The sequence below is a fragment of the Eptesicus fuscus genome, chromosome 17 (assembly GCF_027574615.1).
Source record: "Eptesicus fuscus isolate TK198812 chromosome 17, DD_ASM_mEF_20220401, whole genome shotgun sequence".
In the NCBI taxonomy this organism is placed as follows: Eukaryota; Metazoa; Chordata; class Mammalia; order Chiroptera; family Vespertilionidae; genus Eptesicus; species Eptesicus fuscus.
Genome location: NC_072489.1, coordinates 37949383 through 37964740, shown reverse-complemented (window position 1 = coordinate 37964740; position 15358 = coordinate 37949383). Strand labels below are relative to the sequence as shown.

The following is a 15358-nucleotide window of genomic DNA, read 5'->3' as shown; positions in this document are numbered from 1 at the left end:
GAACCCCGAAGGTCAAGCAGAATGGTTGCTTAGCAGAGCTTTCCAACTGCCTGTAACTCTTGGGATGTGACAGAAGGTCCTGGCTTAGACTGGGATTCAGGAAGCACAGGATTACAGAGTTCTTCAGGACACAAATCCCTAAGCATCATTAGTGTGTAAGTCCTCGGAGAATCCTCAGAGCATCTTCGATCAGCCAGGCAAGCGGCACGTTGAAGTAACCATTTCAGAAATACAGCTGCACATGCTGATTCTGCATTTAGTGGAAACATCATGCAGCTAGGAAGCAACATCAACATATCCATGAACATATCCATTAGCATAAATTGACAACTTGAATCATTCTTTCAAGATAGTGATATGAAGTGAAAACAACCTTGGGTGTGTCTGTTTATATAGCAACTTCAATGAACACTGGGGGAGATGGAAGGGTTTAACATCAACCCAAGATAAAATGGAATATTAATTTTCCCTCTTCTTAAAAATGCTTTGATTATCCAGGCTGCATGGCCTAGTTTTTTCTCTAAAACCCTCACCTCTCATTGCCCTCACTTGAGAAAGCTGGATCTAGGAAGCATTTTAAAGGAACTAATCTTGGGCTTATTACTAGAGAGGTGAATGTGGCAAAACATTAGTCTGTGATCCAAGCCTCATCAGGCCACAACGTAAATAATAATCCTTATCAAGAGACATAATCACAAAAAGCAACCCATGCAGCTGCTAACTGGGTTTTCCTGCTAAGCATATTAGCTGGATTTTGTTTTCAATAGTAATAGCCAGACCTCATACATTTTTGCTCTAAGGTACAACCTGTTAAATGTACTGGATAAAATCTGTCTTGTCTGTTGCTAGGATCTTTAATGTCTCAGGGACTTCTGGCCTGGAAAGTACACTTACCACTACTTAGTTTTGTTTAATGTTCAATTTATTAAGCTTTTACATTGATTAAGCACATTTTCCCAAATATTTAAACACTATTATGCAACTCATAAGTCAAACTACCCGTTTCATGGACCAATTTTCCTTAAATATTTAAATGCTGATTTCAACTTTACTCGAGATCTCTTAAGTATTTCAATAAAGCTACAAACTTTGTATTACATACTCTCTTGAACAGAAATACACCTGTTACTTGTGAGAAATCAAAGCACAGAGAAATTAACTTGCTCAAGGTCTCACAGCTAGTAAGTGATCGTGACCTGCCCCCAAACTACCAGTTTAAATAGGATTAAATTAAAGAGTGCACCCATGAGCTGTACAGCACATCATACTAACTGCTTACAGGGGAATATACAAAGACCTTTCCTCTAAGGAATTTAAAATCTAGACAGATGCCTTAAGAGGCTAACACAGAAGGGTAAATAAAGCAAGTCTCCATAAAACCCAGAGAAGAGATGGCAAAACTCCTCTTTGGATCCTGTCTGGAGTCAGCTGAAAAAAAAATAATAATAATAAAAATAAAAAAATAAAATCTAGACAGAGATCATAAAATGCCAAACACCAACACAAGAGTTAAATAAAAATCTCAGGAACTCTTTTTAAAAGCCTACAGATATACCAAAGAATGGTTTAACGTCCTTAAACTTTCTGCTTAACAAGTTTACACTTTTCAGTAGTATACTATATTAATAAACACACATAATATTTAAATTGCTAAAATTTTCCACTGTGGTTAACTATTTCTATAGGAAATAATGCTTATAGAATAGCCAAAATTGTAATAAACCGAGTTATTTTAATAACTGGAAAGAAGCAATGGGAAAGCCAAATATTATGGGCATGCCATATGTGCATCTTGGCCAGGAAGCTACAGTAAAGTTTGGGTGAAATAGGGAATATATTTGCCTCTCAGTCACACCTGAGAACAGGTCATTGGCCCCAGCAGGTGTGGCCACTGCCAACGCAGGAAAATTTAAGATATTTAATCTCCTAAACAAAGAAGGCCACTCTCTTGCTCACCTGTGTTCTTGTTGCAAGGGGTGTGCTCTCCTGGCTCCCCTGTGTTTGCTGTGAGCCATGTGGACCCCACACAATGGACTGATGGACTGCAACTAGCCTGATGCTATGCTGGACCCAGCTCCATCATAGAAAGGAAACTTTGGATGCTGGCTTTGCTTTCAGCTCTGCTGAATCCCCAGCTACACGTTTTCCAGGACTGGATGAAAGGAAATCGGACTTTGGAAACCCAAGGATGTAATTCCATGCAGATAAAAATCACTCATCCTCCCATGAGAGTTTCAGAAAAGTCTTTCTCTCAAGATATTGTAAATACTTCAACTCCCACTAGCAATGAGAAAGACCATCCACATGCTCTTTATCCTCTGATATCAGCAGGCATGTCAGGCACATCTGGCAGCTAACTGCAAAGGGACCTTTCACCTTGCCCTTTTGCTCTTGAGAGAGTCTCTGCCTGCACCTAATTGACGGATATGACCAGGCATCTCAGAGATTATTAATCGATTAACTAAATTGATTAAACTTCATGACAGCTTTGTCACCACTGAAAAAACCTTACTGAAAAAATTAGTTTGACTTTTTGTGCCTGAACATGTTGGTTGAATAATCTTCATTTTCTCATCAATTATTTTTTCATCTTTTGAATGCAGTCAGAAGATAAATGCTACCCATTTTTTCTGTTTCTATTTTTCCTTATCTCTCTGTCAGGATATGGATGTAAATGTCAGTTTGTACAAAAGGGAGCTGGTTGGAAATGCTTAATTTTTATAATGGTAAGGGCATACTTTTCTTGCATCAGATCTTCTTTCAATTATGGTAAAACATTTTTCAGTATTTCCTAGGAGTTAGTGGTTTGTTTGCTGATGATTAGTTAAGGTAACACTAAATCTGTTACTACAGGTAACCCCCAAAGTTCAGCAGCTTAGTCCAATGAGAGTTTATTTTTCATTCACATAAAGTTAATCATTGCTGGGGGTCCCAGGCTGATGGAGGCTCCACCAGTGGCCAGGTGAGGAAGGAGAGAGAGCCAGGAAAATCGGATGGGCAGCTTTCATGAGCCCTGTCTGCGGGTGCACGCAGTACTTTAGTCTACCTTCTACTGACCAAAACTTAGGCCTATGGCCTTATAGAGATGCAGCAAGTGGGAAGGTGCCCTTGTCCAATCAGCCTCTTCCCCAAAACTGTACATCATGGAAGGAGAGTACAAACTTTTTTTGATAGAAGGATGGTTAGCCACCTCTGCTACAAGGGCTAAATCCTGAGAAATTATATTTTAGAAAGAATGACCGCTGACCAGGTTTTTTAAATAAATGTTTTATGAAGCTTACCTAATGTGATTAATTTCAATACAACAAATAAAATCAATATCTATTGATTGAACACCTACTATGTGCAAGTCTTTTGATGAATCCCATGGCAAAGCTGGTGGGGATACCAAGGTGAATGAAACATGGTCTGTCACTCCAGGACAGGAAAGAAAATGAACTTTTGTGTATATTATATGCAACGTAATTTTTCACCTAGAAAAAAAACTGTTTGCAAAGAGAATATCTGTTTTATATTCTCATTAAACATTCTCACTGTAGGAAAATTTGGAAACTACAAAAAGAGCCAAATAAAAAAACAAACAAAAAAAAAAACACCAACAAACCACCTTAACATGCCCCAATCCTATCACACAGAAGTAATTGCTGTGAACATGTTTCCTATTGATATTTTATCTATATATGCATATTTGAAATTGTATTTTACATAGATGAATTTCAAAGCACTAAAGTTAAAAACATCAGTTGACCTGTTGACCTGTATTCACGTACTGTGATCATGAAGAAATTCAAGAGAGGATGCCAAAATAAACTGTTTTCTTTGCTGGTGTCTGGGACAACAGATTCATTGATTTAGCATTAAGAGAGAGCTTGAGTAGGAGGAGGAACATTTACACACACTGACCTTTAAGCATCTAACAAATAAATGAAAATGTGTTGCTATGAAAGCAACCACTATGAAAATGCATTGAAATCCCCTACATTTATTCAGTATGCGGTGCATGTGAGGACCACCAGAATAGGATCTGGGAGGAATGATTGAAGGGGCTGAGGTGTTAGGTGAACTTTTCTAGCATAATAGCTGCCCACAGCGGGGAGCTCTCCATCACTGGAAGTGTTGGGGGAGAACCTGGAAGGTCTCTATTCTGGAAGGGCAGAGGGGATCCAAGCATTGAGAGATGCCCCAAGTCCTTTCCCACCCTCAGTGCATAGATACTGCCCCCTATGTGGCCACACTCATGATCCCAGCAGGAGTGGCTCTGGAGCAGACGTTATCTGAGCTGGCTGGGATTATACATCCTGCGATAAAACTGGCCTAATCGGGAGATCTTCTAGTTAGCCAGTAGGCCAGAAACGGGGCTTTCCTAGCTCTGGGGCAGTAAGGAGTAAAAGCATCGTCATTGGCTCTCCAGAGGCACCACTCAAATGGGAGCAGGAGCGGAGGGGAAGGTGCAAAGTGGGAGCAGAACAGGCAGGTAGATCTCCGAAGAGTTACAACGTGGGGGCTAAAAACCCCACAAAGCTTCCCTCCCACCTTTAAGTTCTTCTAGTTGAGCTAATAATCACATTAGCGGAGACAGATTAACAAGAGAAAATAAAAATGTTAATACATGCAAGGAATTCAAATAAGCATGAAAATTCCAAAGGCAGTGAGGGAACATTGGGTATATATGACATTTTGGAAAAGGAAAAAGGTTGGGGGGTTGAGTGGGGGTTAGGGGGAGGATAAGGGTCCAAGATTTCAAAAGTGAGAATGGCGATTTATAGGGAGTTAAAGAAGAGGGAACACAGGTGGTATGCAAGTCCCCCGAAGCAACTCAGAAACACTGGGACACAGAGAGTGTCTGGCTAGCAGAAGCACTTCTACTTAGGACGCTTAATTCACATTAGGCTAAGGCGACAGACATCCGAGGTCCTGAGGTTCCCTTCCTGAAGCAGGTGTTTCTCTCTCAGTCTCTCGGGCATGAAAGGAGGAGAGTCAAAGGTTCTTTCCTGAGTCTTTGTCTCTTAATAACCAGTTAAAGGCCAGTATCCCAAAAGGCAGCTTCCGGGTGGCAAAACTTCAGTCCCCTTACCAGGAAGGTGATGAAGAACTCAGGTGCCTTTTCAGGGGTCTCGACAGTAACCCCAATGCTTTCCCCTGCGGAACCATCAACTCCTTATTTCTCTGTTTGGCAGCCAACCTTCTCTTCCCCAACCCTCTCTTAGTTTGTGTCAGCAAAAGGGTACCCATTCATCTCAGTTCTTTCCAATTTGGGTCATGGAGACACAACTGGCATTGTATGGAGGGAATGTTACAAAAGGGTATTTCTTAAGTCAGATCACGAATTCTCATTCAGCCAAAAGCCGAATCTTTGGGCTACACCTGATCAGATTAGAGGAACTTGTTAAGTCTGAATGGAAAGAGAAAAATAAGGTGGGTAAATTGTGCCATCACGCAGACAAAAATAGCGTAACGTGTCACACCGTTGTGACTTAATTGACCATTAGAGGTTTGTCATGGAGCTTACCGCCCCCCTCTTGTCCACCACTCAGACAACTGCTTTAGCTGTTTTGGAAACAAAATAAAGTCCTACTATGGCTTTGAAATAAAATTGTATCATAAACAATCGGTAGGTGTGTTTCAAAGTGGTTTGAGCAAAGCGCCACAAAGTAGGCGACCACCGAGGTTGCTAAAATATTTCCTGTCCTGACCAGGGTTGCGTTTCTGGAGAATATTTAACAGGGAGGGTTTTAATGCTTCTAAAGATGTTGAAACTAAAGAACAAATATTGACCCACAGGGCACCACAACTCTCCTGAAAGGGAGTAAAATACATCCTTTGTAAAATGAAAAACGACTTGGCTGAAATACTGCCCAAGCCCTTCACAATGGGCCCTCAGAGGGCGCAGGGGCCCAGTTGGCATAGCCAGGCCCGGGCCCTGACGCACCAGGCAGCATCATCGCAGGTCCTCTCGCGCTGGGAGGCCACGGTTTTCCCGCCAGGCCGACCTGGGCCCCAGCCAGCGCCCCTGGGCCGCGAGGCCACCCCAGGCCGCCGCCGGAGGCCGCTGGCACGAGCGCGCGGCGAGTAGGCCAGGGCTGGTTCCCGCGGAGAGTCTGGGCTGCGTCGAGGCCACCCTGCGCGGCGGCTCCACCAAACCCGGGCCGCGCCGGAGGGGAGGCTCGGGCCAAAGGGACCCTCCCGGCGTGCGGGCGCCGGTGAGTCAGGGCGCGTTGTGCAAGCGCTGGCCCGCCGGCCCCGCGCCGCCCCCTTCCACTCGGCGCGGTTGCGACAGCGCGACCCCCTCCCCCCGGCGCTATAAAGCGGCCGGGTGGCCCCCGCGGCGCGCTCGCTTCCCTGGCTCCCTGCGCGCCCGGACTCCCGGGTCAGGTCTGCGCGCGTCTCCCGGAGGTGAGCGGCGCCCGGGCGGGGGCCGGCGGGGACGGCACGGTGGGGGCGGCGCGGGCGGGCCGGGTGGCTCCGCGGTCCAGCGCTCACGGCGCGCGTTTCCCGCAGGGCGATTCCTGGGCGAGATGGAGTGGGTGTGGGCACTCGTGCTGCTGGCTGCGCTGGGCAGCGCCCGGGCGGAGCGCGACTGCCGGGTGAGCAGCTTCCGAGTCAAGGAGAACTTCGACAAGGCTCGGGTAGGTACCGGCCCCGTGGCCCCGGCCCCCCAGCCCCGCGGCCAGCCTCACCGTGCTCTCGTCACCAAACCCGCGCTCATCTCCTTCGCAGTTCGCGGGGACCTGGTATGCCATGGCCAAGAAGGACCCCGAAGGCCTCTTTCTGCAGGACAACATCATCGCCGAGTTCTCCGTGGACGAGAGCGGCCAGATGAGCGCCACAGCCAAGGGCCGAGTCCGTCTGTTGAAGTCAGTGGGCTCTGGGCGGCCAAGCTCTCTGTGCGCCCCAGGGTCCCCCGGGCTGGGCGCCAAACCCTGAGGGGAGGGAAGGGAGCGCCCGGGGTGGTGGGATGGAGGGATGGAGGGAGGAAGCCTTTTGCCCGGCCTGGCTCAGGATCCCCTGGGCCTTTGCAGTAACTGGGACGTGTGCGCAGACATGGTGGGCACCTTCACAGACACTGAGGACCCTGCCAAGTTCAAGATGAAGTACTGGGGTGTAGCGTCCTTTCTCCAGAGAGGAAGTGAGTAATCAGCTCCGTGGGACTGTCTTGGGGGGTAGGAGGGCCGCTACCAGGCCAAATCCCTGGGCTTCTTCTCCAGTGGCGCCCTTGGGTAAACGTGGCCTCTAAGTGGCAGGAACCCTCGGCATTGCACGAGGTTAGGGGCATGAGATTGGCCCACCTCCCCCATGCCCGCAGCTCATAAAACCTGGCGCAAGTTCAAAGGACCTTTGGGCTTGTGAGGCCTCCTCCTGCCACTTTCCTGTCCAGCCACTATTCCAGGGTGTGTAGCCTCCTCCAAGCTTACCCCTCCCCCCACCCAAGACCCAGCCCACATCACCACTCAACCTGGCTTTGCATTTCCTCTATCTCTTTGGGCTGAATCCCTGGGGCAGCTTGACTACTTGGGGCCCCAGCAGAGGCTGGGAGACCCCCATCCAAGGATGCAGGGAGCATGGTGCATAGGGTTGGCCCACTGCCCGCCCGGTGCCCTGTCTGATGATGCAGAGATTCTGAGCCAGGCACAGCACTCTTGGTGGCAGTGCCCTCTTTCCTTTCTCCCAAGCACCAAAACTCAGATGGGGAGAGGGAGAGCATTGAGGACGCTCAGAAGAGCATCCTAAAACTTGGCCCAATCATGAGAACACAACAGCTGTAGGCTCTTTCTACCCCCTCCACCTCCTCCACCTCCCCCATTTCTCCTAAATTTCAAATCTGGAGTCTACTTGGTACTTAGGAAATTGTGCAAGCCAGGGGGGCTCATGGGATCTTAGAGATAGGTAACCTACAAAGGTTTCAATAAACAGATGAATAAACTGAGGCCAAGAGAATGTAGTGTTTTGCTCACGGTCATACAAGTTTGTGAGAGTCAGTGTCAGAACCGGGGCTCCAACGCCTGGGCCAGGATTAGGTGGCCCTGAACAGCAGGGACTCCTAATTTACAGACCAGTTTTTACAAAGTATGGGTCTCTCCTGTGGGAGAGGCCACAGGGGGCTGTTCAGGGGACTCTCTTAGCTGGTGGTCCAGGGCAGATGCATTCTTTACGTGGCCCATCACTCTGCACACGGCACATACACCTTGACTTCCTCTAAAGTTGTATATTAGATGAAATCGCATGTTTTATCTAATTGCAGCGTCAGCACTGATTGACACTGTACAGATGGCGTTGTTATTGTACAAGGGGTAAAAAGCTCTGATCCTTAGACGTAATCATAATTATTACAAACAATGAAGCAAAACTTTCCAAAGTGAATCACATAGCATGAAATATATACTTTTCTGATAATGCGTTACAAAGTGGTGAGTTACCTGTGAAGACAGTTAGTCAATACTGGGGTACAAGATGACTTTCTAAAAAGCATGAACACATAATTCTCCGTGGCATTTGGAGATGCGCTCTTTGAAGGACTAGGGTCCTGTTGGTACTGCATTTGGGCAGGGTAGAGAAGACCCCATGAGCAGGTAGGGTTTTGCCTCTTGCCTCCTCCTCCTCCCCCTTGAGAACTAACCAGGTTAGTTCTGCCTTTACCGCTTGTAGATTGAGGTTCTATCTATGATTTCATTTAGAGAAAAAGTATTGAAATCTTGAAAGTGATTGCTATGCTACCGAGGTAACTATGGAAGGTGTAAGGATGAATTCCTTCTTAGGGATGTTTGAGAAAAGAAGCTGTGCAGTGTAGTGGCTAAGCACGCAGTTAACGTTAGATTGCCTGAGCTCAAATCCTACCTTGTGGGACCTTGGATATGTTCCTGATCTTCTCTGTGCCTCAGTTTCCTCACCTGTACAAGGAGCACCTGCCTCATGGAGTTGCCTTATGGGGAGGCCATGAGTTACCTGTGCAGAAAGCACTTAGAACAGTGCCTGCGACATGGGTTCTCTCTCCGTGTACGTTGTTATTACTGCTTAGCTCTCTCCCCAGTCATGAAAGAATAGCTTGATAGTCTGGGTCGGGGATGATAGGATCCACAAAGAGCATCAGGTTCACGACTCTCATTTTCCAACGAACACATTAGAGAAAGCCCACGTTAGAGAGGTGACTGGCCTAGGGGCACACAGCTAATCCCCCGGGTCCCCAGGCCTCAGACGCCTCTTTGACAAGGCCTGCTGGGTGTTTCAGGTGATTAGTCAGGACTAGCTTCACACCGCTGTCCGCTGGCTCACCTGGAAGGTTCGACCTGAGAACTGCAGGGAGCTTCTCGTCACTTTCGGAGATTGCAGGACACAGGTGTAGGGAGCTGGAGGGACACAGTCCAGGCCCACCACATTAGCCAGAGTTGGCTCCCTCTAACGGAGTGGGGGTTTTGTTTTGGGTTTTGGACTGGTAATCAAAACCTCCGAACTAGTCTGTGTAGACACAGAGGCCGTGTAGCCCCACTCCCTGGGATGGTAGCAGCCATATGGCTGCTGTCTCTACTCTCCCTGGCTCTGCTGTGTGCGGATAGCTGCCATCCAGAAATGTTTGGGGGTCTGGCGCTTCAGAGGGACCCACCCGAGCAGCTGGCAGTGAGGAGGTGGGAGGCCTGAGCTCACTCTTTCTAGCAGGGCTCAGACAGCTCATCTCTTGTTTTAGGAGGAAGAGTCGAGGAAGGATTGTTAGAGTTTACATTCTTCATCTCTGCACGATTTAGCCAAAAAAGAGCCTGGACGTAACACCTAGCCAGGTTAGGCCTTTTATAAAAGTCAAGAAGGTAGTTCGTTTTCCTAAAGCTGAGCTTTGAAAGTTACTTAGTTCCTGTTAGAATTCACATTCTGGCAGCAACTCTGGGGAAAAATTAGGCTGCAGATTTGCTGAGCTAATAGCTGCCTGGATCATGAATCCGGGTCATATTTCAAAGCACAGTACTTTTGTGTCTGAGGGGTGGGCTGCTGGGGTGCCTGTGACTGAGAGGCCCATAACGAGGGAAGAAATGATTTCATTCGGAGAGAAGGCGGACTCTGCCCAGAGCTTGTGAGGGGAGCTGGTGGTTAGGGTGGGGCCCGGCAGGCGGCCCCTTGGCTTCTGTTCCTGGCCCACCTGCTGAATCATGTGTCTGCGCACCCCCACCTGGCCCCTGGCACTCTCTCTGTGGTTAAGCCTGGGAGGTGTGGGGGTGGCTCTTTCTTCCTGGGGGACCTGGAGTGAGCTGAAGAGGGGCCTCCTCCACCCCCTGCTGTGCAGCCCTCCTGCAGGGCCTGGGTTGGGGCTGAACTCCTGGCTGGCATTCTCAGAGCCAAGAGGCACAGCGGGAGGTGACGTAGGGCAGTGTTAGCAATCTCCCTCACACCCTCCAGTGCTGGGGGATCCAGCCCCGTGGCAGCCTCCGGAGTGGAGCATGACACGGGGCAGAGACGATCACTTGCTTCATGACCCCGACATGAGGTGGAGATGCAGAGCCTTTATGTTTCTTGTTTCCTCTGCCCCCAGTTTGCTTGTTGCCTGGAGACAACATGGTGTAGAGTGTACCCAAGTGGGCCCCAGAGTCCGATCGAAACCCAGTGCTGCCCTGCTCTTTGGGATCCCGGGTGAATTATTTAGTTTCTCTGTGCCTCACTTTCCTCATCTACAGAATGGGGGTGATAGTGTGCACTTTTCGGTTCATGTAAAAAGTAACTGGGGGGAAAAGGGAAAGTGTCTACACAATGACTGACATGATTGAGTGCCCAGAAAGCCCTATTCATGGTTATATGTCAATGAGAATGTTAAATTAAGTAGAGACATGGCACTTTTTTTTTTTTTTACCATATATAAGGTATTTGGATAAGCCTGAGTATTGTTTCCCCGTGGCAGATCCTTCACATACATTCTTATTTCCCATCCTGCCTTTGTTGGCATTGGCATTTCCCCCACCTTCATTTACACCTATTCGTGGCTTACATCCCAGTCTTAGGAATAAGTAAATTTTTCATTGACTTAACTCTCCCTCTGTCAGAGGAGTTCTGACAAGTACAAGCTCTGAAAAGAATACCTGATAATAGATGGTAGGCATCATGTGCCCCTCCATCCCCCAAAGCGAAGACTACTCTTTTGCCTGCTAGGAAAAGTGGGCAGGGTCACTAGACAGGAATTGGGAGGGAGCCAGAAAAGCCGTCAGCGTGGCCTCCTCCAGTGATCGAGAGGCAGGAGGGCAGCGTGGTTACTGAATTGACTGGGAGCTAGCTGATGGAGACCATCTCAAGAGATATAGCCTGATGTTGAGATAACATAAGTTGGTGGCCATCAGACATCAGCCCTAAGGCGTAGCTGTTGTTGGGGGATTGATGGAGGAGACACAGTAGGGAGATCTATTCCTTGGTTTTGATAGGCCCACGTTCTCAGTTGTTCTTTAAAGAGATGCCGTCACATTTATCATCAGGGTGAGGGATAATCGTTGAAGTGAATGAGGTTCCCCCAACTCAAACTCTTTATCTGTAAAAGAGAACAACACCCTTCTCCCTTCCCCAGGTTTGTAAAAGCTGTCGGAATTCCCTGGGGTCTCCGGCTCCTAACAAAATGAAACCAGTTTCAGGAAATCGCTGGCTTCTCAGTTTGGGTTAGTTTCCTTGCGGGCTGAGCCGGCTGAGGGCGAGGCATTGGCTCTGGTTTCTGGCTTGCAGACGATGACCACTGGATCATCGACACGGACTACGACACCTATGCCGTGCAGTACTCCTGCCGCCTCCTGAACTTCGATGGCACCTGTGCTGACAGCTACTCCTTCGTGTTTGCCCGCAACCCCTACGGCCTGCCTCCGGAAGTGCAGAAGATCGTGAGGCGGAGGCAGGAGGAGCTGTGCCTGGGCAGGCAGTATAGGCTGATTATGCACAATGGTGAGTGGGCTGGTGGGCAGGAGCCGGGGCAGCAGCCAGCTCTCCCTGAGGTGTTGGTGGGCAGGGAGTTTGTGCCCACCTGCCAGTGAGATGTGTTTCATCCTAAGGCTCCACAAGAAAACAGGGAGCCTTAGGAGCCCCTGGGAGCCCAAGTCTTGGTTCTTCTTCTTCTTTTTTTAAATATTTTTATTGCTTTCAGAGAGGAAGGGAGAGGGAGAGAGAGACAGAAACATCAATGATGAGAGAGGATCACTGATTGGCTGCCTCCTGCACGCCCCCTACTGGGGATCGAGCCCGCAACCTGGGCATATGCCCTTGTCCAGAATTGAACCCAGGACCCTTCAGTCCGCAGGCTGATGCTCTATCCACTGAGCCAAACCGACCAGGGCAGTCTTGGTTCTTCTTGATCAGATGTTTCCGTGGCCTCATCATGGGGCTGATGCGGAAGGAGCGGACAAACGCCTTTTTTCAAAAACCTGGCACTTTCACTTAAGTAAAACTGCAGGGGACTCTTCCTTTTTTTCTGCCAATTTAGCCCAGTCGGTAGTCACATGATTTTGCCCCTGGATACTCTGCCCCCAAACCCATTTTGACTGAATTAGTATTATTTGGGGATTCAGTGGCCCCAGTGAAGAATTGGGCTGCAATGTGGCCATCGGTGTAAAAACTTAGAGACATCACCACAGAAAGTTCAAAGTGATTTCAACAAATGCTCTTTCTCTAACATGAAACCAAACTGACTAACTGATCTTCCTCACTTGTATTTTCGGATGTTTCCTGGAATGACAATTGGGTCTTTATATAGACTCTATCCTCATCTGATATTGATCTGAAAACCAGGAACATGCTAGAGCAGTGGTCGGCAAACTCATTAGTCAACAGAGCCAAATATCAACAGTACAACGATTGAAATTTCTTTTGAGAGCCAAATTTTTTAAACTTAAGCTTCTTCTAATGCCACTTCTTCAAAATAGACTCGCCCAGGCCGTGGTATTTTGTGGAAGAGCCGCACTCAAGGGGCCAAAGAGCTGCATGTGGCTCTCGAGCCACAGTTTGCCGACCACGGTTCTAGAGGAAAGAGGGCTGTCTACTTGAATTGACACTCACTCCCACGGGAAACTGGGTTTCCAAATCCAACTACGGCAATGTTAAAATGTAGGAAACAGAACAAAACTTTTCGGTCAGTCTTCTAACTCGCTGAGCAAAACGACACCAAAACAATATGAACCCAGACCAAACACATAAATCAGTAAGATTTTGATGTTTCACCCTGGGGTGGTCTAGGCAAGGATTTCACCATGGACAGACTCCAGGCCAAACCCTTTCTCTACATCTCATCTAGCCGATGAGAAAATTAGAGGCTAAGAAAGATTACAAAAGTTGCCCAAGATCTGTATAGTAAGTAGCTGGGTTGGATGCAAACCAAATGTTTTTGTTTTGTTTTGGCACTGAAGCCCCTTGGGGCACCACCTGGTGACACATGGCACAGGACATGGGGAACTTTCTATGAAGTTACTAGTGGGGTGGCTGCGACCAGGCACACTTTCTGAAAAGGAGGATGCACCCCCCAGCCCTTTGAAATGCAGTGAGGCAAATTTAAGACAAATAAAAAGAACAGTATTTTAGCCCTAGTCGGTTTGGCTCAATAGGTAGAGCATCAGCCTGCGAACTGAAGGGACCCAGGTTCGATTCCGGTCAAGGGCACATGCCTGGGTTGTGGGCTTGATCCCCAATAGGGGGTGTGCAGGAGGCAGCCGATCAATGATTCTCTCTCATCATTGATGTTTCTATCTCTCTCTCTCCCTCTCTCTTCCTCTCTGAAATCAATAAAAATATATTTTTAAAAAGAACAGTATTTCATACAGCAGATCCCATTGCCCCCAGAGAAATTCAAAGGGTTGCAGAAAAAAGCCTTGAAGATGATTATGAATTACAGTCCCATCCTGCTGTAACCTTACAAGATGGGTCCATAATTCATAATCTACCTTACACACTGGGTCCATCTTTCTGTCACTGATGACTTTGTTTTCTATGTTTCAGGTTACTGTGATGGCAAATCAGAAAGAAACCTTTTGTAGCAACATCAAGGATGCCAAGTTTCGTTTGAAAACTTCCCACTTTCACTCAGCCTTCAACTCTATTTATCGTAGTTTAGTCTGGCCCTCTCTCCTCCCCCCTCCCTCAGGAAACATGAAACCTTCAGGACACATGAAAATACATGTGGGAATAAGTGAATCCATTGGCAGTCAGGTGTATGTTTTTTTGGGGGGGTTTTCTAAGGAATCATTTGAGGCTTAGGATTCCAGACTTTGAATTATTAAAACATAAGTCTCCTGTTTCCTATGATGTGGGTGTTCATTTGTGTCCACGTGTTGTCGAAGTGAGAAGTCCTGCAGATGGTTGGATAGGATGCGCTTCTATACCCCTGGAGGTATTCTTGCCTCCCTGGTTCTTTATGATCTTGGCCTATTCTGGTGCCTAATCTCCATTAGTGACAGTGGCTTCTCCCAACTTCCTGCAAAGGGTGTTCTCCATTAACCCAGGAAGGCCCTCGCTGCCAGCCTGGCCAAGGCACCGAGGCTAAATCAGCAGGTGAGTGAGTGTGGGCCAGGCCAGGCCAGTGAGCCCAAAGCCCCGGGCAGCCCAGGGCCAGGGAAGGGGTGGCATGGCCGGCTCCCCTGGGTGTGTTTGAGAGGCATGGGTTTGGGTCAGCTCTGGTAAGCATCCCCAGCCCTCCACTGTTTCTAGCACTTAATTCACTCCTTATTTCAGATGTGGCCAAAATGCTGAGGAGAGGAGGCCTTGGGCTTCCCTGAGGGAATTGGAACGTGGGGCCCTCGGAAGCCAGGTCTGGGGGAAGCTCCCAGTGCTCCCTACCTGGACTTGGAGCAGCAGGAAAGGCATGGTGGGTGGCGGTGAACACCAGGACCCCACACCATCAGCGGTACTTGTGAACATCACTGTACAATTGCTGCAAAGCCATTTGCCGCAGTTTCCCAGGAGGCTTTGGTACCCGAGTCTCCAAGTCAAAATCCAGTTCTGACATAAAGTAGCTGTGTGATTTGAGCTGGTTACATGGCTTTTCTGAGCCTCACTTTTCTCTTGTGAAATATGGGGAAACAGTGTCTGCCTGATGGGATGCAGTGAGGATTCAATCAGAGCACGTGGGAGCTGTGCAAACACTGGCCATGCCCACCTGACAGCTATGAAATGTGTCAGGTGGGGAAGGACACCTCTTTCCCCTGTGTGCAGAGACCTCTGCCTGGGTGCTGGCATATCAAGGGCCCATGGGAGGCTCCTGGGGGCACCCCAGTGTGCTTGTCCTCCCACCAAGGAAGGAGGAAACAGGTGACCATGTATGGGAGAGCCCTACCTATCCTCACACACAGCAGCAGATTGTCCGAGCCAGGCCCTCCAGCCTCAGTTTGACAACCCAGGGACCCATAAGATAGCCACACATCACTTC

The 15358-nt window shown here is 48.3% G+C and overlaps 1 protein-coding gene and 1 non-coding gene across 2 annotated transcripts; both read left to right on the top strand.

Moving 5' to 3' along the window:
• The first annotated feature begins 1309 nt into the window (after positions 1 to 1309).
• LOC114228173 (small nucleolar RNA SNORA26) lies at positions 1310 to 1430 on the top strand. The gene has a single exon (XR_003614286.2). It is a non-coding gene; the product is annotated as a small nucleolar RNA SNORA26 (small nucleolar RNA).
• Positions 1431 to 6325: 4895 nt separating this feature from the next.
• Positions 6326 to 14152, top strand: RBP4 (retinol binding protein 4). Its single transcript, XM_054729024.1, has 6 exons — positions 6326 to 6393; positions 6499 to 6626; positions 6718 to 6854; positions 7020 to 7126; positions 11680 to 11892; positions 13933 to 14152. The coding sequence occupies exons 2-6, from the start codon at positions 6516 to 6518 to the stop codon at positions 13968 to 13970; spliced, it is 606 nt and encodes a 201-aa protein (XP_054584999.1). The 5' UTR covers positions 6326 to 6393; positions 6499 to 6515; the 3' UTR covers positions 13971 to 14152.
• The last annotated feature ends 1206 nt before the right edge of the window (positions 14153 to 15358 follow it).